General features: G+C 29.8%; 2 protein-coding genes across 2 annotated transcripts; both read right to left on the bottom strand.

Annotated features, from left to right (window-relative positions):
- Window positions 1–4,352: 4,352 nt before the first annotated feature.
- On the bottom strand, window positions 4,353–14,772 carry LOC129313993 (probable leucine-rich repeat receptor-like protein kinase At1g35710). The gene is made up of 9 exons (XM_054957374.1): window positions 14,455–14,772; window positions 12,931–13,002; window positions 11,585–12,344; window positions 9,993–10,056; window positions 9,008–9,139; window positions 6,851–6,934; window positions 5,455–5,521; window positions 4,510–4,655; window positions 4,353–4,397 (listed from the first exon to the last, which is right to left on the bottom strand). Exons 2-9 carry the CDS (start codon window positions 12,968–12,970, stop codon window positions 4,353–4,355), a joined length of 1,338 nt encoding a protein of 445 aa, XP_054813349.1. The 5' UTR covers window positions 12,971–13,002; window positions 14,455–14,772.
- Window positions 14,426–26,815, bottom strand: LOC129313991 (leucine-rich repeat receptor-like serine/threonine-protein kinase At1g17230). Its single transcript, XM_054957373.1, has 3 exons — window positions 26,115–26,815; window positions 22,797–22,940; window positions 14,426–14,745 (listed from the first exon to the last, which is right to left on the bottom strand). The coding sequence occupies exons 1-3, from the start codon at window positions 26,803–26,805 to the stop codon at window positions 14,426–14,428; spliced, it is 1,155 nt and encodes a 384-aa protein (XP_054813348.1). The 5' UTR covers window positions 26,806–26,815.
- Window positions 26,816–27,201: the final 386 nt, after the last annotated feature.

The following is a 27,201-nucleotide window of genomic DNA, read 5'->3' as shown; positions in this document are numbered from 1 at the left end:
CACACACCTAAATTTGCTATCATTTTTATAGTGTTTTGATATGAAATTTAGATGTGTGTCGTTTCCACATCCAATGTTCGATTGGGGTGATTCAAGTGCTCACATGAAACTTGTTTTGAAATCTAACTAATGATACTAGTTTCATTTCAATTCGATATTTCTATCAAAAATTGGAGACCCAGGTGCATTTTGATCGTTTTTATTCCAAAACTTTGCCACTCAAGCGTCTCAATTCGAACCAAAAATCATTAGCCACTTTCTAGGCCTTAACTACATCTAAATGGACTATACACACTTGATTGACCATACACATGCATACACATTTTGGCCTGTAAATTGCCCATATCATACTTTAGGCCAAAATCACATTTTCATTTCTTAATCTCATAGATAGCTAGATCATCACACATACTCTTTAAACGTCATACATATATATATTCATCCACTAGCCATTTAGTCATTTCACCATTCATACATATACAAGGGCTAGGAAACTCAAAATCTTCCAAACATACCATAAATATAACTATATGCACATGTACTAAATCTTATGGCAACTTATATACATTCAAGACTAATAACAATAACTTTATTACACCAAACCTTATAAAAGGCTTATTGAGAGATCTCTACTCAGCCAATGTCTTCCCCCTTCAACCCACTAGTATAAGAACTTGAAAATATGAAAAACACAGGTGAGATAAACATCTCAGTAACCAATATAGTTCATTTAATGTCTATTACCACATATAACCATGCCAAAGTATCAAAACTCAAGTAATATCATGTATATATATATCAAAATATGAATAAATTCATTTTTCAAAGCAATTCCATACAAATACACACTAGCATGATCATCTAGCTATCGAACCTCTGATACTCCTCCCGACACGAAACTATAGGCTCTTCTATATCAACTACTTGTCGACCCAACCACACTTTTTGTGGTAGAAATACCCGACCAAAGGTAATCTAACCAACCTATAAACTATGGTTTTCCTCCTTCATACACTTGTGATAGAGGTGTCGTTGACTCCTAACTGCACCCTAATAAGCACTAGAGAGTATAATGTAGGTACCGAATGTCCTATAGTCCTATAATTTGATGTACTGGATTACCCATGGTACCAGCGGTATAATGTTGTACCGAATGTCCTATAGTGCCAGCCCGACCATAAATTTTTCACTCACATCTCCACATACACACATCCCCATATATCTTAGATGAACTCCTACCCCTATGATCATGCTCTTTCCACAATCCATTCCATTACACTCATCCGCACGTTTTATAGCATATACTTTAATATATATATATATATATATATTGAAATCAATGACTTTTCAAATTCTATTTCACAAACCAATGTTCATGATAAAATCATTCTTAATATTGAATCATGCATAAAACTCAAAAACCACAAGTTCTCATTTTTTTGTATTTACTTCTATACATTTATGATAGTTAATAAACACATAAACTATATGATTACCTCAACCCTTATGTCCGATAAAAAGGTTTACCCGTGGTACTTCCTTACTCAAATCTTTTACCGCTTATCTACTCATCATACACTAGAATCTACACAAAATTATCATTCAAAGTCAATTTCACTATTGACAAAAAGTGCCAATTATCGTAATTAAGCACCTAATTGCTATCATTTCCATAATTCATACTCAATTACGCACATTACCATTGATTATCCTTCATAACCAACTTTAACTTCTCTTGCCAAATTTCTCTTACTACTCTCTCTAGATTGGGGCAAATCTTTCCTATAGCTTTAAAGACTTATTGTTTCGACTCCAACCAGTCACAAACTACTAGCTTAGTTCCAAAGAACCTTTCTATTACTATAGGGTAAGAAATTGACTCCTTAAAACTCCCGAATTCAATTTCCTAATAGTTAAAAAAAGAGAGAAAACAGGTAGAATTGGAGGTTAAGCAGTATGAGACTTACCTGATAAGTAACAGGTCGAAAACACTATCCTTGCTCCTGAAATCACTTGCCCTAACACATCCCCTACTCTTTCTCCATGCCAAAACCCTTCTCTCACATTCTTCCTTTCTATTGCGCGAGCTAAACACGTCCCTATTAATCAAAGTTCTGCAACATATGCCACAGCGCATCTATCCCCTGCTATGGTGTGGCACAGTGAGGGAAATCCTTACTCGCTTCGCACACACTTTGCTTTAGGATTTTGCTCTTCTACTCATATCTATTACATAACATCTCAATGAGTTTTATAAACACTTCACTATTAAGAATCCTAATCTCATATTAAACCACTAATTCATCACTAATAAGTCATTACCCCAAGATTAAAAATTCAGGATGTTACAAAGCAAGTTACAAAAACAACATATACTTACTTGTTTTGGCATTTAGGCTTACCCATGTACCCTCCATTGGGGCACCCTCGACATAATAAAACACCATATATATATAGATATATTCAAGCAAGTTTTCACAACACAATTCACTTTCTCATATCACATACACTTATACATCTTAGTTGGCAACTTAACTCTATCAATATATTATATATTCATTTACACAAATGGTAATCATACCACTACCAATCGAGGCTATTCTCTCCTTACTTCCTTTCCTAGCCTTCTCGTGCTCTCTTAACCTGTGTTTAAAAGTAACGGAGTGAGACTTACATCCCAGTAATTCAGAGGTAACCCTACTTACTGGTTAGTAAGCAAAATTATAAACAATAGATAAAGTAGCATGTTTTTCAGTAAAAACATATCATATGCATATACAGGAATTCATTCTCATCAATCTCATTATGCTTATGCAATGCATTCCTAGTTCTACCTAGTGGAATAATCTCTACACTCGGACTAAGACATCCAGTCATAAGGAATAGGGTCCACCATACTACTGTTCAGACTAGGTAATCCTCATGGCGTATGGGTGGTCTCCTAATTTTGTCATGGTAGAGTTAAACTCTACGCTCTGGATATATAGGACTTCCAGCCTTATATAGAGTAGGACTATCACCCCCACCTACCTTAGTCTAGGGTAACCTCGTAGATCATTCTATATCATAGGTTTATCATATTAGAGACAAGCTCTACACTATGGATCATCGAGATTCTTCTCCTAGATCTGTCCTGGTAAAGTCAGGCTCCATGCTCTAGATCATCAAGACTTCTTAAACCTCCTCATGGCAGGATCGTGTCCCCTTACCATAATCTAGGGTATTCTTATGGATGCGATGCATGGAAATGCACATGCCACTTCAAATTCATTTCAATCAATACTCACACATCTGCATGCATACTCTTTCACAATGCTGCTACTTATCAGTTCACAACACAATGCACATAGTTATATATAAAAATACTTGTAAACAATTTCACAAATAAACAAGTAAAAAGGTTACTCCAATTACCTTTAAACCTTGCGACTAAGGGTTATCAATCAAACTAAGCTCTCAAGGACGTAGACTCTTATGAGCAATGTAACAGGTGCTCAATTTATATACAACACAATACCCCTCAGTCAATTCTCAACATTTCACATAAGCATTGATTCGGCCAAACTACATCCCTTAACCCACACAATGGTCCAATTAATGCCTTTTGAATTCACAAGTCTATTATTTATAGTTATTACCCCTACAAGCTATTCAAATGACTATACAAACCCTCCTAATTCATTTATTCAACTATTTCATCACCCTTTTTAAACCTAACTTTCTTAGGATAAATGAGCTTAAATCATCAAAGGTTAACTATTTAACTCCATACTAGTCAAAAACCTCAGTTCTGTATTTGATAGCCCATTTTAGACCTTTCTTTTGGATTACAACACTTCAAAACTTCATGATTCAATTTCCCAACTGATGAAATTCAATAAAAATGGGAAAGAAATGAAGCTTGGGATTGCATAATACTTTTCCAGTAAGTTACTAATCGAAGAAGACTCCAAACCTCTAGATATGGCGTGCCTTAATAAAGTTGATCTTCTCCACCCCTGTAGATGCGTTTTTTACTCTTCTTCCTTTCTGATTTCACGAGTTGTTCACATCTGCTTTAAGTGATTCCTAGACAATGTGTTTGTGGCTCATATAGCTTCTATTGTGGCACATGGCACAATAAGGCCAATCTCACTTGTGCTTGCATGTTATGCCTCGGATTATCATTCTAAACCCTTCAATCTTACTAATACAACATCCAAACATACAAAATATCAACTCAAACCCAAACAAACTACAATCAATTCACTAATTACTAATTTACCCTTGATTAGCAAACTAGTTCTTGGGATTGAAACTCAAGATGTTTACATTCTAATAGCTCTTCAAGTTGCTTTTTAACTCAACTAACTCTAAGGAGCCATTCTGTAGGGAGCCTTTGAAATTGGTTGTGTTCCCTGTATCAAGTCAATTGAGAACTCAACCTTAAACTCTGGAGGTAATCCTAACACATCCTCTGAAAACACCACCAGGAACTCCCTAACACCTCAATTTCATCACCTTACCTACCTCAAACCCTTGGGTAGCAAGCACTACCATATAAGCCTCACAACCATGCTCAATCAACCTTTCAGCTTGTAAAGAAGAAAGAAAAAAAGAATGACCAAGGTATTCCTCAATCACCTCTAACACTTCCACCAAAGTCACAGTCTTACCTGCACAATCTAAGACAATACTATAAGATAATCAGCCAGTCTATACTGATGATCAAATCAATCCCTTACATAGGAAATTTTATCATGTTCACCCCCCAAGTCGATTGCCCATTAAAAGTCATCTTAGTCCTACATACCATGCTAGATCGATTGACTAAACCAAAAGGAAACTCTATATCATAGGGAAGTTACTCAACAGGCACACCTATTCTATCTACGTGCTTGACAAAATAAAAGAATGTGTCATACAATTAAGTAGAGCTTCTAAATTAAGGCTACAGATGAAAACAGTACTAATTATCAAATTTGATGACTTTTTAGCCTTTCCTGAGATACCGTATATACTCTACTAAGAATCATGTTCCTCTAGTCTGAGCTCTCAAGTAATTTTAGGAAATCATGAATCAAATGGCCTAACTTTTCACATTTAAATCAAGCAAAATAGTGACCAAAATGAAACTTGCCACATCCATCTCAAGGTGACCTTACTGTGCTTAGAATCAAGCCTGATAGGCTTGTGAAGAATGTATTGGAGCATCCTAGAGAAATGGTAATCCCTAGTCCTCAGATTACTACCCTGATTACCTTGAAATCTTAAACCCCTATTGAAATTTCAATTACTAGAAGCAGAAGAAGAACTGGCTCTAAAGGAGCCACTAGAGAAGGACTAGAGCTAAAACCCACTCTCTTAGATACACCACCAATAGGAGCCAACCTAAAAGAAACAAGCCTCTTATATCCCTACTCTGACTACTCTCTGTCACAGCCTCAGCAAGTGACAATCCTTAAATGATTGCACATCTCATCATATATCGTCTTGCCCCAACAAAGACAGCTACTAGTGGTACTTTAGTCTCATTTATTCCCTACAACATATAAGTAATCCACATCACTTATCATAGAAAAGAGCATAAAAGAAAACTATAACTCATACCACTCAACTTAGGTCAATGAGCCATAACCCATCCTAATAGTCTAAATATTAAACTAACCATTCACATAGTACTACTTAACCACCAAAAATATTTATCAGCCACTATTAGGCCAATTTCCTAATCATGCAATTTTTAATCAACCAAAAACCATCACTTGACATTACTACCTTTCACAATTAGCTGGTATAATGAAAATCAAAGCTTAATTTAAATCTTATTAGATTCAAATAGCACAATTATAACTAAATAAATAGGCTCAAACTATTGAAGAGCAAAACCCAATCTCTTGGGGTTTAAACTTGTGCCCAAAACACTCATTTTATCAAATTGCTCACTTAAAATATTATAGCACTATATAAAATCTTAAAATAACCTCCTTAGGACCCAAGAAGCTAAAGCTTACAAGAGTAACCTTTGGGAACAAAATCATGAATTTTCCTCATCCAAAAATTGAAGAAAACCAAAAGGGAAGGAAGATGATTGAAGTAGGGAGCATACCTATCATGTAACCAAGCTCGCAACCACCACAAAGCCGCCTTCTAGATCAGAGCCCTAGCTCCCTCCCTTTTGGTCTCTCTTTGTTCCTTGCTCTTTGCTCTCTCGATTCTTTTCTTTGTTTCTATGCATTTTTTGCATTCATTTCCTCTTAAAAAAACTGAACTAAAACACATGGGAAAAATTACAAGGAAGGGCCCAATCTTTTTTTTATATCACAAAAGGCTAAGGCAACTTTGGTAATTTTTCCCATTGTTAAGAAACAAAATAAAATCAACTTTTGTGAGGTAAAATTCAAACTCTAGACCTTTATCAAATTATTCTTAATTTTAATTGAATTATTTATATTCTATTTATTTTTATTAATTTGGGTCTTTAAAAATTTTTTGGGATGTTATAGACTGTGTATCCAAGCTTGTTATTCGTTCTGATAAAGCCTTTCTAAATTTAAATCTAAATTTAAATTTATCATTTCTATAAATTCTCTAAATGTATTTTACCTAATTGTGCATTACCTAAAAATTGTTTATTCTATGAGCAATACAAATCTTGGTAAATTTATATTGTTCTATTAGTATTAGTTAATTTCACATCTATATTATTGAAATTAAAATCATTATTTATTATTAGTTCAAATATTTTCATTATTTCATAAAATTATTTTAGATAAATTTATTAGTTCTATCTTCATAATTGTTTTAATCATAATTCTAATTGGAATACTACTCACCATAAATTCTTTTGGTCTCAAATATTTCAACTGACCTTGCGTCTCTCGCGAATCACTGAAAGACCCTCTTGTTTCTCTTTAGAAAGAAGAAGCACACTACAATTATCCTTTTTGGCGAACTACATATGATATTATACAGTTAGAAATTAGTGCTCCACGTACGCCGTAATTAAATCCTAGTTTTATTTTGTTGATATGTAATTTGTTGGTCTAAAGCTAGTCCTCTTGTTGGTTTGGCTAACAGGTTTGCTACTGTAGAGATTTTAGGAGGTTCAAATTACAAGGGAGACTCTATTAAAATTTCTACAAACATTAAAACTTTATGAACTTTTTTATATATAACTTATATATCAATATTTTAGTTTAACCTCTGAGTAATCACAGCTATGGAATATGAGTCACCTTATATTTTATGCCGGTCGTACCTTTAGTATTAAGGTGTGACAATATTTCCTATATATCTATTGATGAGGAGCAAAGCTCTCTATTGTTATTTTGTATTGAAAATTGTTGATGTAAAATTGTTAGGAGGTCTTATTTTCAGGGAAGGTTTTGTCGAAATTTCTAAGCTCATTCATGACTTTTTTTAATTTACACACACACGCGCGTTGAAAAATTTCTATTATATTTTGTATGATAAATGGATTATTGATAAAAAATTAAATCTTTCCTATATCAAGGCTTAAGGGATGTGAGGTCTCATGCATATCTCATGCCCGGTCACACTTTAATTTTGAGACGTGGTAGATTTATCCTTATTAAATGTATCAAATTTAGAAACACTTTCTCTTTCATTGTTAACATTTTACTATATTCATACAAAATTGTGAAAGGGTAAAATTGGATAAAGTAATCAACAGTCCATCTTTTTATACAAAGTGATTTATAAAAAATAACTATATCATTTTTTCTCCATCCAAGCAGAAGAATTAAGGCTTTTACAATAATAACCAAAGGGATTCCATATATGTTGTTATCATGTCAACGGACAAAAGGTTCATATAACCAATGGGTAAGACATCAAAAATTGAACTTTTACATTATCGGTACAGGCCTAGTGAGCCAATCAATTAGTGTAACTGTTTACCGATCTCTAAAGACATGCTCAATATTTGACAATCCTTAAGCATATAAACTCTTATGAACTAAATGATTTCTTTAATTGTCATGATGGACACTAACCTAAAGTTAATTTAATCCATATGAATATAAACTTGAAAGATATATACAAGCTTTAATTTACTAACGACTTATAATATTGAGTTATAAAAATTAATAAATGAGGCATCACCTTTTCAAATAAGCCCATCCACACACTTTTTTGACTGAAAATGTAGTTTGCAGAATCTTCTTCGCCATTATTTGAGTTTAAAAGACAAATAAAAAGAATAACCACCCCATTCCATTCTTCCCAATTAAATTATGTTTTATAGTTCGTCATTTGACAAAATTCTCATATTTCTCACGCAATATAATTACGATTCTAGCCTATATTCATCATGCAACGCATAGCTCATATATTAAGTTTTCAAATCTTTCGCTTTTTTTCCATGCTGAGATGAAAATAATATCACAAGTGTCAAGAGGTAAGTCATGGGCTAATTAATCCACAGGTCAAATTTAAAATCGCAACATGGCTAAAAATTTGGTACTAAATTTTATTTATTTTTCTTACCAATTTTTGGCAAGCCTAAGTTTATCCTTTTTAGCAACCTTGTCAAGAGAAGTTAAAAATTCATCAAATTCTTGATTACAACATCGCGTTTGTTAAATCAGAATTTACAAATGTATGCAATCCTTTGTTGCTCACAAAGGCTCATCAACCATGTCATAAATATAACAATTATTACCCAATTTTTCTTCCATGTTTGGTGAAAAAATATGCATTCATCATACAAGTAATGTGCCAAGCATGTTTATGAATGGAAATATAACATAAATTGAAATAGAGCAATGCTTATTTAATGATGTCGATGATGCTACTATTGCAAAATCATGTTCTTCGTCTTGTTTAATGAAACTACAACATCTGTCATGTTGCTTCGCATTTTAGGAAAATCAGTGCAACAATTTAATGCCAATTCAAAAATACAAGATGTAAAAGTTAATATATCACCTATATATTGTTCATCTCCTTCCAATAAATTGGAATCTATGACATTAATGATTTCATGTGGCATTGAGTCACTTACCCAACTCTTCAAGTTCAATCCTGAGGTGAACATGTCTTCTGTTGGTTTTTTTCTTGTGAACACTTCTAGTAATATAATTCCAAAGCTATCTACATCTACTTTTGTGGAAACAATTCCAATAGATTCCATATTCTGAATTGGATTCAAGCACCAAAAATCAATTTCTCTCTCATAATCAAATTTTTACAAAACTAGAATAAATTAAAAATACTCAAAAAACCAATAATTTATATTGGTGTTTCTTGTGGTAATCATTATACTATTATTTTTTATACATCAATACAACAAGGCAATACTTGAAAGACTTGTTTTCACATCCAAAAAAAATCATAGAAAATTTTCCACGTTGCAATAGAGTTTTTTTTTTTTTTTTTGAATATATGGGCATGTGTATGCTAGAGAAAGTACATGCTATAATGATTTGCATTCCCCTCTCACATATCATATACATACACATAAAAATAATTAAAAAATTATGAACCTCTTTTTGGGAGAAATATAAATTTGAGAGTACTTTTCTCTATAGAATAATTTAGAAGAAATGCTTTCAAGTATTTATTGACAGGTGACTTTAATGCCACGTGAATCATCATTGAGCTTCTTATCTATGCATACTGAATCAAGAAGATCTAATGCTTTTGTGGACACAATTGTATTATTGCTCATAGAAAGTAATGGATATTTTATAGATTAATTTTCTATGATATTGCTTTAAATAACAATTGATAGTGTGAAAAGATTTCATATGTATCATTTATGATGAAAATTAAGAAAGGAAAGCATTCTAAAAATAAAAACAGCAAAGAACATGATGAAGATGGGTTTTAGAATCATACCAGGTGCATATATCCGATCGTAGGTATTGTCTCTGTATGTGTTTTAGATTTCCCTTCATCTAAAAGTTTGAAAATCCCAAAGTCACTCACATGAGCAACCATATCATTGTCCAACAAATGTTACTTGGCTTTAAATCACAATGAACTACCGATTCTGATAAGCCATGATGGAGATATTCCAAAGCAGATGCTACATTTATCATTACATTCAGCCTTTGGAAAAAATCCAAATAATAGTTATGAGAATATAACCATTTTTCAAGGCTCCCTTTAGGCATGAACTCCATTATCAAACACTTGAAATCAATATGGAACAACTACTTATAATCTTCACCAAATTCTAATGGCGCACATTACGCATTGTGTTGCATTCTACTTCAAAGCTCCTTGACATTTTTCAGAATCAAAATTAAATACTTTAATCGCAACCATCATCCCATTCAAAAGCTTTCCTTTGAAAACATCACCATAACTCCCCTTTCCAAGAAGGTTACTCTCATCAAATCCATTAGTTGCTTCTAGAATTTCAAAATAAGAAATCCTTCTTGGCCCTCCTAAAATAATGAACCCCTCTCAATCGGTTCCCTTAAATTTGATTGTCTATTTCTTAAAAGGATAATGCCCAAGACAATTAAAATTATTGACAATACCATTGGTAATATGCATTTTATTAAAAGTGATTTTGCCCATGACCATTTTCTTCTTGCTTTTTCACAACGAGGCACTTTTAGTTGTGGATTGACCACAAAGAGCTTCATTCATCATGAAAGATTCAGCAGTCAAAATTTTTAAAAACTCCACCACTTGGAATCTCACCTTGTAGTTTGTTATAGGAGAGATTGATATACTTAAGATAAGTAAGTGACTCCAAGGATTTAGGGATCTCACCAGATAAATTATTCTCAGAAAGGTCCAATTTACTAAGCTCAGCATATTTAGAAATGATTCAGGAATCTTTCCTTGCAAATTGTTATGTGCCAAGGAGAGATCTTGCAAGTTCTTCAAGCCACCCAGAGTTTGTTGGAATAATGCCTGAAAATATGATTTCTTGACAAATCTAGTAATATAATAGCATTTAGTTTCCAATCTTTATGACATATTTCCAAACTAAAATATTGGAAGATAAGTCTACTATCAATAAATCCTTTCAAATTCCAAAAGGAAGAAGGTATTTTTGAAATTAACTTATTAGAGCCCAAGTAACGTTCTCGTAAAGAAGTAAGATTTGCTAAACAAGGTGGTATTCCTCCAGAGAATTGTTTCTGCTTAAAGATAAGTAGGCAAGCTTCGGGATTTCACAAATCTCTATTAATGATTATGCCATGTAGCTCGTTGTATTGCAAGTTCAAAGATTGAAGATCCTGTAAGCTACCAATTGCTTTTGGAATTGATCCCTATAAAATTATTTTCTCCCAAACCTAGGTTAAAAGAAACTAGTGAGATTCCCAAAATTTGATGGAAGACTACCGGATATAGAATTGCTTTCAAGCTCTAAATTTTTCAAAGTTGAAATGTTAAAAATGCTAGATGGCATAGATCCACTCAACTTGTTATATGACAATTCTAAGGTCTCAAGCTTATGAAGATTGCCTATTTCCATCGGTATTAAACCTTATTAAAAGATTAATTTTAATGAAGTTATTTGCAGTGAATAATAAAAAATAGCAATAAGACAAATATCTGACAAATGAGATGTATCATTGTTGATACTCCTTGTTTGTTATAGGAGAGATTGATATACTTAAGATAAGTAAGTGACTCCAAGGATTTAGGGATCTCACCAGATAAATTATTCTCAGAAAGGTCCAAATTTACTAAGCTCAGCATATTTAGAAATGATTCAGGAATATTTCCTTGCAAATTGTTATGTGCCAAGGAGAGATCTTGCAAGTTCTTCAAGCCACCCAGAGTTGTTGGAATAATGCCTGAAATATGATTTCTTGACAAATCTAGTAATATAATAGCATTTAAGTTTCCAATCTTTAATGACATATTTCCAACTAAAATATTGGAAGATAAGTCTACTATCAATAAATCCTTCAAATTCCAAAAGGAAGAAGGTATTTTTGAAATTAACTTATTAGAGCCCAAGTAAAGTTCTCGTAAAGAAGTAAGATTTGCTAAACAAGGTGGTATTCCTCCAGAGAACTTGTTTCTGCTTAAAGATAAGTAGGCAAGCTTCGGGATTTCACAAATCTCATTAATGATTATGCCATGTAGCTCGTTGTATTGCAAGTTCAAAGATTGAAGATCCTGTAAGCTACCAATTGCTTTTGGAATTGATCCTATAAAATTATTTTCTCCCAAACCTAGGTTAAAGAAACTAGTGAGATTCCCAAAATTTGATGGAAGACTACCGGATATAGAATTGCTTTCAAGCTCTAAATTTTTCAAAGTTGAAATGTTAAAAATGCTAGATGGCATAGATCCACTCAACTTGTTATATGACAATTCTAAGGTCTCAAGCTTATGAAGATTGCCTATTTCCATCGGTATTAAACCTGTATTAAAAAGATTAATTTTAATGAAGTTATTTGCAGTGAATAATAAAAATAGCAAATAAGACAAATATCTGACAAATGAGATGTATCATTGTTGATACTCCTTTTTTATATCAAGTCATTCAAATTCTGCATCAGATTTTACCTTTCTCCCCACAAAAACGCACGCACTAACAAGATGACCATAGTTGACCATTGTAATCTAAATATAAAAATTAAATAATACTCTTGTTTTTTTATGACTTAAACGTGCATCTACTCCACCATTTATAGTTAAAATTGAGAAAACTTATTAAAATTTAAAATTTAAATGTTCGATTTCAAATATCGCAATCTCTTACACAATATCTTTGCAATGTGGTAACAAACAAATAAAAAAATTAATAATTAATGTTGTTTCTGATTTTACACAAAATGAAAAACATGTGAACTTGAAAAAAAGGATTGGATATTTTTTTAAACTGTTAAAACATGTCTACAATGTTTAGGTTTGTAGGATCACCAATTTTGTGACGAATAGTTCTCATAATTTAGCAACAGATAAAATAAACATATATACAATGCTTATGATTTGTTGAATGAATACCTTCCAAGTTGTTGGAATTCAAATATAACTCTTGAAGCATGGTCAAGTTTCCAATACTTTTTGGTATATGGCCTGAAAGAAGATTGACACATATAGGCATAAGGGGCATTACATTAATTAAAGCACAAATTGTCTAATGCTATTTAGAAATCACAACTTGTTAGGCATAAGATATTTCCAACATTTTCATTCATTTTAAGAAAATACTATTACATTGTTAACTTTGTTAAATGTCCAAAGATTCTAGTTTTACCACATTCTTCTTTTGATACTGTAGTTTTACCTTTTAAAATAAAGGAATTATTGTAGAACAAAGGAAATTGAATAATTTTTTTTAGATAAATAATACTCATCGGGCATGTATGCCTCAGCCCAAGTAGCCCAGTATTCTAATATGAGTTAACATATGGTATCATAAGTTAAGGCCCATCATCATCATCATATAAATTTTTGGCCAATAGATATTGTATGGCAATAAGACCAAGTAGTTTGCTAAAATTTTGGGGTGATAGCGCTTGAGCTAATAGCTTGAGCTCACTCCAAAACAACTTATATGATGACATCATGATTTTTGGTATTGAAGATCATAATTTTTAAATTTCTGTGATCTTCAGTTTCATTAAGAATATCTCTAACATATTCTTGTAAAAGAACAAATGAAAATGAAAATAAAACAGGCAATGTTTTTATTTAAAATGATGCAAAGAAAATCATTTAAGACAAATATGGGTAGTAATGCACGGGCTATTGAACTTTTATTTATTTATTATTTATACTTTTCTAAACACAAGTTTGATAGGGCCTACTTATCTATTTATTATGAATATCATTTGACAAGTTCAAAAGAGAATTTCATTTACATAAAAGTGAAAAAATAAAAATAAAATATTTTCATTCTCCCTTCTTCTACTCTCCCTCTTTCTTTCTAATACATGGCAAAGCTTTTCAATTATTACCTGATTTGACCCATGTATTTGCAAGATATGGAATTGTACTTACAAACAAAACAGAAAATTAGATATATAGAAAATTATTTTGATCAAAATATGTCAATGAGGTTCATATATACAAGGGTACGATCAGATAGTGTCTTTTAATATGTTTTGTAGACATTGTGTTTTAAAGTTTAGGTTCATATAATAGGGTATGTAATATGTTTGCCATATGTATGAGGAAGGAAGATAGAGACGGAGAAGTTGGCTGCGAACCGACGCAAGCCTTTAAGAAAACAGAATTTTAAAAATTATATAAATTAATATATATTAATAACAATAATATCAAAATTTTATTTTACTATATATATTTTTTCTAAAACATGTTTGATACGGGCTCTTGAAATTTTGTTTATTTTTATAAATATAAATTAAATTGTCAAGCTAGATTTTCGTTTAAATGAAAATAAGAGACAACGAAGTCCAATTTGTTTTATTATTTTGATCAATACCAATGTCAAATGCATAAAAGGGCAATCAGAATATATTTGATAAGATTGAATTTAGAGATTTGACAGTGAGTAGTACATACCTGTGAACAAGTTGTAATTTAATGTTATTATTTCCAGCTCCTTGCATTGTGTCCAGCCAGATGGTATAGCATTAAATAATTTGTTCTCTTGAAGAGCCAAATTTTGCAAATTTGGAATCCCATTACATATATCAGAAGGAATGTCTCCCGACAAATTATTCCAACTTAAATCAATCTTTCGCAACTCAGATATATTAAAGATGGTTGATGGTATTTGGGCAGAAAACTTATTGCCGCCAAAATATAAAATTTCCAGACTTTTAAGATTACCAATCTCTTTGGGAATATCTCCTACAATGTTATACAAAAAGACCCATCAAATTTATTGTACTCGATCAAAATATAGCTCTTGAAGTTGAAAATAAAATAGTAAAGAAAAATGTAAGGTAACTTTTAAAACTATTAACAACTTATTCTTTCTCAGTTTTTGAATTAGGATACTACACAAGAAGTATAAATCCAATTTGTTGACTCTTTCGTTTATGAGCTTGACCCCAATATTGGCCTTTGCTAATAATGAATTTAATATTTTAACTAAAAAAGTTTTATAAAAGAAAGTTGTGAAATAAAAAGAGAAAATGTTATGACGAACACTCTTGGACCGCAAGTTTTAAATAAATAATTTTTGTCATAACAACTTTTGGTCCGTGCAGTGTTGGCAAATAACAACTTGAGGCTATTAGACTGAAATAATTTTTTTTTTTATGAAAAGACTGAAAGAATTTTACTAACACGATGACAGTTTGAGATTAATTTCGTAGACAATATATATGTCGCTCGTATTTTTAAATTTTGATTATTTGCTTTTGGTATATAGAAATCCCTCATTGTCAACAAAAATGGGCATTGAAATTCACATATTATTTTTTTTTGGTGAATTCACATATTCAGTTTTAGACTAATGGAATTTCTCAAGAAGGTGACACTGACATACTTTAACATATATATATATATATATATAAACAAATTTCAAATATTGTGTCTCCATATGAAATATTCAAATTTATATCTACCATAAAACAAATTAGAATCATAAATTTAGCAAACAAGTTAAAGAATTAACTTGTAGGGCATAGGCTTAGATTCATTTTAAGGAGTCCAAATTAAAATTATAATAATGTTGTATCAAAGAAAAATATTCTATAAATCAACAAAATAATTTCAATTCAGACAAACTTTATTAAAAAATTTATATATTCAATGTCATCACACAATTCTTTTTCTTTGATTGTACCCCAAAACATAGATATATTAATGAGGGAAAGAGATGTTGCCAGTATTTAAAAAAGTGATGATGTGGAGAATGAAAAAGGAGTTGCTTACAAGAACAAAGACAAAACAACCCATAATCTATTCGTTCGATAGCTCTAATCTCTCTATGAAGAGAGTTAAAAGAAAAATCTTCATGAAAATAAGTGCGCAAAATAAAGAAGAAAATTTGAAAACTATTGAGAGACGCAAACGAAAAGAGCATGAATGGAGTAGAAAGGGCAAATCTTCGTGGAATTAATAATAGTATTATATGCTTACCTCTGTTTTCTAGGCCAAAAAATTAGGTAAACAGAGTAACACTTTTATATTTGTTGGACACCAAAGTGTTGTAAATTGCACAACAATGTGAGCCATAATTCTGAATATGTAGTTGAGGGATCTAAAGTATAATGATCAAAGATAGTGAAGACATAAATGTAAATAAAGGCAATTCCATCAAGAGCACGAGATGTACAAAAGGTAGAAAGCAAGACAAAGAAAGCCAAAATGATCAACGAGACAAAAAGGGAAAACAAATGTTTCTAATGATGCTGATAAATTTATTTAGAAAGGTGAAAAATATTAAAATTATGTTTTGCATGGAATATGCCTTGTAAATTATTCATATTGAAGCCCAACACCTGGAGCATATTCAAAATCTCAATTTCTCTTGGTATGTGCCAAACAAGATATTAGCACCCAAGTGCAGTATTTTCAGGCTTGTAAAATTACTAATTGATTTGGTAATATCTCTTGCAGTAATCATGACAACCTAAAAAAAAAAACATTATGATTCGTGATGTGTACAAAATCATATTAAACAAAAATTAAGTAACAATTTTTGAAAGCATTATTTCTAAAAATATTATTTATTCTTAGATGTTTTCGATACATGACCATGCATTGCAGATCATACAGATGCAACTTATGTGATAGGCGTCCTCCCTAGAGAGTGAGGGATGCTTTAATTTGGATGTGGTCCCCTTTTCCCTATTCCCCTCAATATACGTTTGTGGAGTATTAATTGAATCAAAAATAAAAAATTCTAATAAATACTTTTCGAGGCATTAAAATTGTAATTAAGTTTGAAGCAAAAAAAAAACGGGTAGAAATTAATTTAAACTAAAAAACGGGAGAAATTTTATTAACACACAGCTTCACTGCACAATTATTCTTATATTTTGTTTTTCACAAACTGGTTTTTCAAAGATGTAAAAACCTTCTTGAAGCATGTTCTAATTAAATCACCATGAGTTAATTGAATAATGATTGTCAAGGCATTATTCTTACACATAATTGATTTTTCCTGGAAATATAATTTCTTGCCATATGCATAGTAATTGAAAAAAAAAAAACAGAGAGAGCTCATTTTAGTATGGATGCATGATAAGCTATCGTAAAAACAAAAATGAGTAGCAGTTACATATTTTGTTAAAGAAGTGCTTTGATTCAATGAAAATAAGATAAAGGTTTCCCATTTTATCTAAGAAAGAAATGTATCCCAAAGCATATATAATACCACAAGATAGACTAAAGTACAGGAAATTTGAATATAAAAATTGGAACGTAGTCTTGTCATTTTTTTTTTTTTCAACAATTCGCTAGATAGATGCATGAAGAAAAGATAATATAACTAGATAGATGGCAAAAAAATATGTAAGCTTCGTGTATGATATATATACAAGTTAGACACTAAATTAAACTTTTTTAAGAATATTATACTTCATTTTTAAAACATTCAAATCTAACTAAAAAATAAGTATGGCTTTTTTGGGTTTTATACAGGGAGAATGACAAATAGTTCCTAAGATGACCAATTAATTCAAATTAGGCCCCAAGTACCAAACTTTAGAAATTTGTAAGTTTAGCTCTCAATTTTACAACTTGGTTGTGATGATTTTACAACTTGTGTTCCAAATTTTAGCACAAAAAAAAATTTGTTTAATCTTCAATCATGTTAAAATTTAGACAAACAAATTGTAAATTTATCACAATGAAGTTGCAAAATTGAGAGCCAAATTTGTAAATTCTTAGAATTTGATACTTGAGACCTAATTTGAACTCACAGTATTAAAAAAAAGTGATGATGTGGGGAAAAAAAAAGAAGTCAACAAAAGAAGATAACCAAAAATGTTAAAGGAGAAGTAGAGATAGAGCTACAAAGACATAGACAATCCATACTATGTTAGTTCAATATCTCTCATCTCTATGTGGATAATGAAAACGGAAATCTTCATGGAATTGTGATAATAAAGATGCAAACTTATGCAAACACCTACAATAAACTCATAACTGACTATGCTTTTAAACCTGAAGGCCTTTGGAGTATATAGGTGCAGAATTTTATGGTTATAAAACAAGTTAACAACAATCAAGATATTATTTTATTTTTTTAATATGTCTCTGTATATTTTTACATTATAGCACTTCAACATGTTTAAACTTTAAGTAGGTGTTAAATGTTTAAAATTTTAAATTTAAGTAATTTAAAAAAATCTGTTACATATCTATCAAGATATTACGTGCTTGTTTTGTATTGAACTTTTCTTGGGTATTGAAAAATTTACTAAACGATATAAAAAATATTGAAGGATTTAAAAAGTTTTAGGAAGCTCAACAAAATATGCAGAGAAATATTAAATAATAAAGAATGATATAAAAACTAGTGGATCAGTATCTTCTATAATTTTGGGTTATATACGAGGCACAATAAAACTTATAAAAATTAACACAAATATAAAAATAACCTGGATAAGTCACACTTATTTTTAGTAGGATTTAAATGTTGGAAGAACAATATTCTATAAATTTGTAATTTAGTATCTAGTTATAATTTTTTAAACTGTATTTACACTGTGATATTTTCTTATAAGATTGTATACGAAAAGGTATAAAATGGGGAAGTGGGAATAAAAATAAATGTTGTGAAGGAAGTTAACTTGAGAGCTTTTAGGTTTACGGCCCATTTGTTTTACCTTATTTTATGAAAGAAATCAATTATTTTAAAAAAAATCCATTTTGTGATTTTTAATATGTTTATTTAAACTTTTAAAAATAATTAGAATAAAAAAAAGCATATTTCTGATTATTTTGGAAAACTACTTTGAGTAGCTTTTGAAAATAATTTGATATAATATATGAAAGATAATATCTTAAAAATGCGGGATACACGAAGATATCTTAAAATTTTAAAATAATTAAATAGTAAATCACCTTTACAAACAGAAATCAAGAAAGCTATCATGAAATTTAAAAATAACTAATTACTAACCATTTTTAATTTTGCTACGCTATAATGAATTTATTAGTGTTGCCATTTCCCTCCCAGTTTAAGTTTGTAGATTTGATTGAATCAAAATTTTATTATCATAATAAAAAATATACTCATATATACCTCTCAAGGAATGAAAATTGTAATCATGATTGAAGTAATAAAAACGGTAGAAATAAATTTAAACTAAAAAATAAATTTTATTGACATTGCTTCCCCGCTCATTCTTATATTTGTTTTATAAAATATGTTTTACAAACATGTAGAAACCTTCTTGAGACATGTTCTAATTAGCATTAGTTAATTGAATAATAGTCAAGGTGTAATATTATAATGCTAAAAGACTCAATGGGTAGTAAAACTTAGGGAGAATGACTTAAAAAAAAAAAAAAACTCCTGAAATATGCAAATGACAAATAAGTACTGTAAAAACATGTTAATTATATCATGTAGTCCCTAGAAACTTGTCTGACATTTTGTTTTTGAAAATGATATATTTACCCCCAATTTAAAATTTGCAAAGAAGGCACTTGTTGTGTGTGGTCCCCTTTTCCAATTTTCTTATTCCATTTTCATATAATAATAGCATTTAACATGATAATAAAATTAGAAACTCATATAAATGCCTCCACATATTTGGTCTATATTAGTTAAGAAATTAAAGGCAGCTGATCATTTAATATTGCCAATATCCTCTAAACACACATGAAGTATCATTTCTATTGACAAATGGAAGCCAAAACACTTTCAGCAAAAGGTTTTAACGCTCTTGGACCCAATTAGGAAGTTGCAAAAGGCAAATAGAGTCTGTTAGACTGAAAGAATTTTATTAGCACAATGAGATCATATTTGTCATTTTCATAGGTAATTGACAAGGTTTTAAAAACTAAACTGGTCATTGAACAGAACAAGACATTGGTTTAAGGGTCACTGCACTGTCAAACTATGGTTAAACTGATTATAATTAATTTAATATATTTTTTATTTTAGATGTTAGGTTTTATACTAGAAATAAAATTTTACAAAATATTACAAGGTTCACTGAAAAAAATAAAAAAGTTTAGGAGTGAGAGGATATTTTCTCTTTAATTAGTAAAGAAACTCATCTTAAGTGTTAAAAATTACTCTAAAGCTGTTTAGTTTTTAAGAGAACAAATTTATTATGTGCAAAAAATGACAAAGCACGAGACACTTTTAGAAGATTTATTAATTATAAATTAAAATTATATTTTTTAATAATTAAGTTCACATTAAAAAAATAATGCAAGATTTAAGTAAACTAAAACCGGTTCGGTTTTGGTGATTGTTGACTGATTTTATTGGTTTTGAATTGGCTAGTTTTTTAGGTTATACTGTACTGGACATGGAGCTAATTCTCGATCCAACTAGTTGAACTGGCTGGTCTAATTTTTAAAAATTGGAGTTATTGATCTCGTATAAAGTAACAAATTTCATAAAAAAAATTTATACATGTTACTTGTATTTTAAAATTTTGATTATTTGCTTTTGAAATATATAAATCCTTCATTGTCAAGGAAAATAGACATTGAAATTCACATATTCAATTTTTTTGGTGGAAGCTCGAATTCAATTTTAGATAAAAAGAATTTTCAAGATGATATTATTCATTGGACAAAGTAAAAACTACGGGATTAAGTAATAAATTTAAACTTGTTATATGTCTGGCCATTTTTTTTAAATCAATGACAAGAAATTAAAACCAAAAGAAAAGTGTTTGATGGATAATGAAGATAGATAAGTGACATTGAAAAAAAAGAAAAAAAATGTCTTTTTTGCATTAACTTTACTAAAAGATATTAAAAAATATTAAATGATCAACAGAAAAAAGTTTAGGATGTTCCATAAAATATTAAAGAATAAGAAGTGTGGCTTGTGGCCGGAGCAACTTTTGTAATTCTTAAAAACAAATATGAAGCTTTTAAAATGAAATAAATTTTCTTATGCGTATGTTGTTATATAAAAATAAAAATTCTCTATCACATGCATCTTTAGAATAAGCTTTTAATCTCGTGTTGAGAAATATTTATCATTTATATAACACCTGATGACATAACAATATGTAAAAAATATCAATAATAAAATATAGCACAGAGATAAGATCTGACTAATGTATCTATCTTAAATAAATATATTTAATTATCACAATTATATCATGCAATCAAAGAATAATAATTAGTTTGGCATAAAAACTAAGAATGATAATTAGATTTATCAACAACATTAATAATTAGTCATATTGCCATGCATGAAGTTTGAACCCTTGAAGCATAATCTAATTTTCAATGGTTCTTGGTATGCAACTACAAAGTTGATTAACACTAAAATAAAGGGTTATAGGGCAAAAATATACATAAACTTTTTTTTGAGAGGCACCCAGTATTCTTAAGTGAAGGAGGGTCCAAAAACACCTCTAACATTGATGAAGTGGGTGCAAGAGTGCCTAAATCGTTAAATTTGACTAACGTTCATTAACATTGACCTTTAAAAAAAGGAAGCAAACTTGAAGTGCAAAAATACTCATAAACTTTTTATCTATGAGCTTTTAATATTGTTAAGTCAATAATGGTGCATGGGGTACCTATCAACTATATAAAAGATGCTATATAGCCAAGCTTAGCTCTAACAACTCAAGCTTTCAAACTTATTCAAGCAATCCAAAATACCCAAATTAAAAATATTATTTTATTTTATTTTTTATTTTTTTAGTCAATTTCAATTTTTTTCTAATTTTAATTTTATTTTATTAATAATAAAAAAGAATTCAGGTATTCAAGATAAATCCATTTAGGTTGGGCTTTGCCCGGATTAATGGGCCAACCTTATCCAATCCATTACATTTTATTCTTAAAACTTCACAGTCAATATCAAGTTATTTTAATGGATTGGGAAAGGTTAGATATGATAATTTGGGTCAAGCCTGACATGGCAGCCTGAATAAGCCCGAAAAATCTTAATATCAACCTTGGGAGTTTAGAAAATTTTCTTTACTTCAAGGTTAATCAAGCTATCTGAATAAGCTTGAACAAATCCAGGCCAAGCCCATACCTAAATTCTTTTCTACTATTAATAAAATAAAATTAAAATTAGATAAAAATTGAAAAATATTAATTTTTAAGATAAAATTGAAATTGACTAAAAAATAAAATAATATTTTATAATTCAAGGATTCAAGTCAGGTTGAATAAGCCTGAAAGCCTAAGTTGTTATTGTTAAGCTTGGCTATATAGCCTCTTTTATAGAGTTAATGGGTACCCATGCACCATTGTTGACTTAAGGATACCAAAAGCTCCTAGTTAAAATGTTTATCGGTATTTTTGCTCCTTATGTTTGCTTCTTATTTTTATAACAGTCAACAATTATGGATGTTAGTCAAATTTAACAATTTGGACACTTTTGCACCTACTTCATCAATGTTAGCAGTTTGCAACTTCTTTCACTTAAGGATTACTAGAAGCCCTTGGAGGGTAAGTTCATTTGTATTTTTGCCCCTTGACCCCTTAAATAAATTATGTTCAAATTTTTCAAATCACTAATTGAGAATACTTACTAGATTATAAAGTTTATGAGCACTTTGAAAATTTGAAAGATAGTTTATCTTATATAGAAATAAATAATTTTTGACAGAACTAAGATACTTTTAGTTTGAAATTTGACTATTGTCTTTTGAAATAAATTAATCCGGCAATGTCAGCAAAATAAACTCATTTAGCATTATAAATATGTTTGTAGCTTACCTAAACACACAAAAATAATACAAAACTAATTGAATGTTGCACATTATGATTAGTTGAAATGATACCTTCAAAGTTATTGTGATCAAGCTCTAGTTTTTGAAGTTTTGTCAAGTTTCCAATGCTTCTTGGTATAATGCCCGACAACATATTAACACTTAAGTATATAAATTTCAAATTTGTAAGAGTACTGATTGTCTTGGGAATATCTCCTGCAAGATGGTTATAAGAAAACCACATTATTGCTCCATGTATAAAATGATCATAATAAAAGAAAAATAAGAAACAAATATAATTTTTGAATTCATTGTTTTGAAGTTATTGTGATCAAGTTGCAACTCTTGAAAAAGAAAGTAAGAAAGAAGATAAAGCTCTTCAACACGAACAGAAAAATGAAAAAAGAAGAAAATTGATGTATCTTGATAAGCATCCATTAATATGAATTGTGTTTAGCGTGACCAATCAAATGCTCACATGCAAAGGGTTTTGTCCAAGTCTTTGCAGCATAACAGGGCTAAATATATTAAGAAAGTCAGATATTTTTCATCATATTATGAATAAATAAGGTTTTTATATTAATTGATATGAATAAAATTAGTCAAAACCCTTACAGCACCCAAATTGATTAGAGAAATAGTGAAACATTAATTATTGTTTCATTGCTTGAATAGCTATATGCATATATTTAAACATCTGGAGCCCTATACAGTTATTTTTAAAGAGCATATATAGGAACCTTATATTATAAGAAAACAGTGATTTTCTCACAGAATTTTCTCTCAGAATAAATATTGGAAAGAAGTTCTCTCAAAATTTTTCTCAAAAAGCCTCTTCTAAAAAGTTAATTATGAAATTTCTCACGGAAACCGAAATAGTGAGAAATTCTGAGAGAATGATGTGAGAAAATTAGAGAGAAAAAAGCCCATTTCAATGCAGGAAAATTTTCTCTCAGTTTAATCTGTGAGAAATGTTTGACAAAAATAAAAAATTGATAATGAAAATAATAAAAATAAAAACTCATTAAGTTTCTCTCTAATTTTTTTGAGAGAAGATTTCTCTCAAAAAAATCAAGGAGAATTTAAAGAGTTCTCTCCAATAATAATGAGAGAAATGTTCTCTCAAACAAAGTCAAAGGGAATTTTCTCTCAAATTAAGTCAACAGAAATATTCTCAGCTTTTTTCGAGAGAAAATTTCTCTCAAAGCAATCGAAGAGAATTTCTCTTAGATTAAGTCGAGAGAAATGTTTTTCTCAGAATAAGCTGTGAGAAAAGTGTTTCTCGAATTATTTAAATTTTTCTCTTAAAACAACTTAAGAGGAATTTTAAAATTTCTCTCAAAATTTATCATGAGAAAATTTCAAATTTCTCTCATATTTTTCTAAGAGAAACTATAAAATAGATATTATATATATTATTACTTATTCAATACTCATATTATATATATTATTGAATGAGATGGTCCAAAATGTGACAAAAGTAATTGTAAACCAAGAGGGGGCAGACACTAATAGGGATTAGGCCTAATATTACGATATGACAAACCAAAGTTTGAATCACTACTCAAACCTATGTTAGATACTTGTATGTAATAAAAAAACAACAGAGAGTAGATGTCGAAAACATAAAATATACATGATTATGATTTATATAATAATATCAATATTAATTTATCATACATTAACTGACATCTATAGCATATAAGTTTGCTAAAAAAATTATCTATAGAATTAAATTGCATTATATTTCACTTTTTCAATTGAGAAAAATTATCTATATAATTGTATATATAATATAACTTATGTAGTTTTAAAATATACAAAATTAAGTGACTCTAATAAAAAATATTAAGTTGTAGCCTTATTGATTGCAATAATAACCTGCAAGCATATTGTTTTAGTTCACATTTTTGATAGGCTTGCTAAACAATTTTTTTCTCTTTTGTATGCAAAAAATTTTGGGAACTTATTGAGTAAAAATATTTTGTCAAAATTTCTCTTTGGTGATGATAAATTGTTACTACTAAAAGTTTTTTCCTCAAAAAAATAAAAATTTACAAGTAATTATAAATTATATTAAATAATTTTATAAAATATTTTTAAAATAATTAAAAACTAAAATTGGAAAATATAAAATTAAAAATAAAGTATACAAATTAAAAAATATTTAAAAATTAATATAATTTAATTTTAAATCAAATTAAATTATACAATATATTATAAAATTACTGATTAAATGATTAAAAAAATTTGAAATTATTTTTTGAAGTCAAATAAATTAAAATAATTTATAAATATGCTATATTATAAATTCATTTTTTTTAAAATAAAATAATATAAGCTTTATAAAAGTGTATAGTTTAGTAATATATATTTAATTTTGTTAATTTAAGACATCAAATTCACCGTAGCTCAACTGGCAAAAAGGTAAATACTAAAGGTGTAGCTAAGGTCATGTGTTCTACTCCAAGGAAAGACATATATGTATGGCAAGTAACATGGCATGATATGGATGCTCACATGATAGATGACATGGCTCACATATGGAAGGGGATAAAATTTAATTTTTAATGTTATCTAAATTTCTCATAGAATTTCTCTTGATATAATCTGTGAGAAATGTCTCTCAGAACATTTTCAAGAAAAAGTTCTCATGAAACATTTTGAGAGAATATTTCTCTCAAATAAATCCGAGAGAAGTTTCTCTCAGATTTTTTCAAGAGAAACAATTTCTCTTGGATTGATGGAAGGGGATAAAATTTAATTTTTAATGTTATCTAAATTTCTCACAGAATTTCTCTTGATATAATTTATGAGAAATATCTCTCGGAACATTTTCAAGAAAAAGTTCTCATGAAACATTTTGAGAGAATATTTCTCTCAAATAAATCCGAGAGAAGTTTCTCTCAGATTATTCCACAAGAACCATTTTCTCTCGGATCAATCCGAGAGAAATTGTTTCTCTTGGAAAAATCTGAGAGAAAATAAAAATTTTTATGAATTTTAACTCATTTAAATTTTTTGAGAGAAAATTCAAGAAAAATCTCTTTTCTCATGGTTTTTCTATGTTTTATTTCAGAATAGAAACAAGAGAAAATCAAGGATTATTATAACATTACAAATACTTAGATATTGAGAGTCAAATTGGATAGAACATGAATGATGTAGTACACCTAGTCCATGCAAGAATTATTTGGCAAGTATACATTTGCAAAGCTAATTTCATGAAATGTACAAAATGGGCTAACTTTGGTATTAACTGGGCATGCAAAGCTTATATATTATCTTAAGGCACACAAAAATATAAATTAAAATCTAGCAAAAGGATTTAAAAAAAAAATATCATTGTAAAATGCAAGAAATGCTAATAGCACATTATGCAAGACATACCTGTTAAGGAGTTGTAAGACAAAGACAACAACTCAAGTGAGGATAAGTTGGAAATAGTTGGAGGTATTCTTCCAAAAAGCTTGTTTCCTGCAAAGCGTAAAATCTTCAAGCATTGAAGTGTTCCAATTTGGAATGGAATAACTCCTTCAATAAAGTTATCATTCCAATCCAAAGTTTTTAACTTTGACAATTTGGATACACTTTTAGGAATAACACCTCCAAAACTATTATTACAGAGATGGAAGTGTTGAAGGGTAAATAAGCTTCCAATCCAAATTGGAATTTCTCCGTTGAATTCATTGTAGCTCAAGTTGAGAATTTGCAGCTTTTTTAATTGGATCAACTCTTTTGGCAAATCACCATAAAGGTTGTTACTATGAAGGTCAAGCTCAACTAGGAAAGACAAATTCCCAATTTTTGAGGGTAAGGTTCCCTTGAGACCCATCTCACCAAGATTCAAGGCTATTACTCTCTCATGGTGAGCATCACACATAATCCCAACCCATTTGCAAATAGAAGAAGAGTTGGACCAATTAGCCAAGTGATTGTAAGGGTCCTTGACAGAAAACTTGAAAGCCAATAGTGCCAATTCATCATTCATAGTAAAATTGGCGTGGCATAAAGTGAAACAGACCATGAGACAAAGTAAAGAGAACAGGGGGAAGGGGATATGAAAACAAAGATTTGCCATGTTGGATAGGTTCAAGGTTTCTTAGATTGATGAAGTGGTTGGGAGGAGGAGGTTGTACTATATATGTATATATATGCGCTTAGAAATTCATAAGCACACCTTTTAAATAGGAGGGGATGATTATATATGCATTTAAAACTGTTGATTAATGGTTGAAATTTATCGACTAATGACATTTTCTACTTCTGTATTAATTAATGGCCACCACTGGTCATAATGTTGGGATGGTGGGGCCTGTAAGGAAGTTTGGAAATGAGACTGTATTGGCGTGTTGGAATAATTTGTTGGAAATCTGGACCATTTGATATTGGAATAAAAAATGAATTTGGTAGGGAGATATTAATGGAAGGAATTTTTTTATTTTACATAACATATAAATATTGATAGATAAACACT

Source organism: Prosopis cineraria, unplaced genomic scaffold (assembly GCF_029017545.1).
Source record: "Prosopis cineraria cultivar Desert tree isolate PC_DT_omini unplaced genomic scaffold, ASM2901754v1 PC6, whole genome shotgun sequence".
Taxonomy (NCBI): Eukaryota; Viridiplantae; Streptophyta; class Magnoliopsida; order Fabales; family Fabaceae; genus Prosopis; species Prosopis cineraria.
Note: the sequence above shows the minus strand (reverse complement) of the source record. Positions and strands in the feature narration are given on the sequence as shown.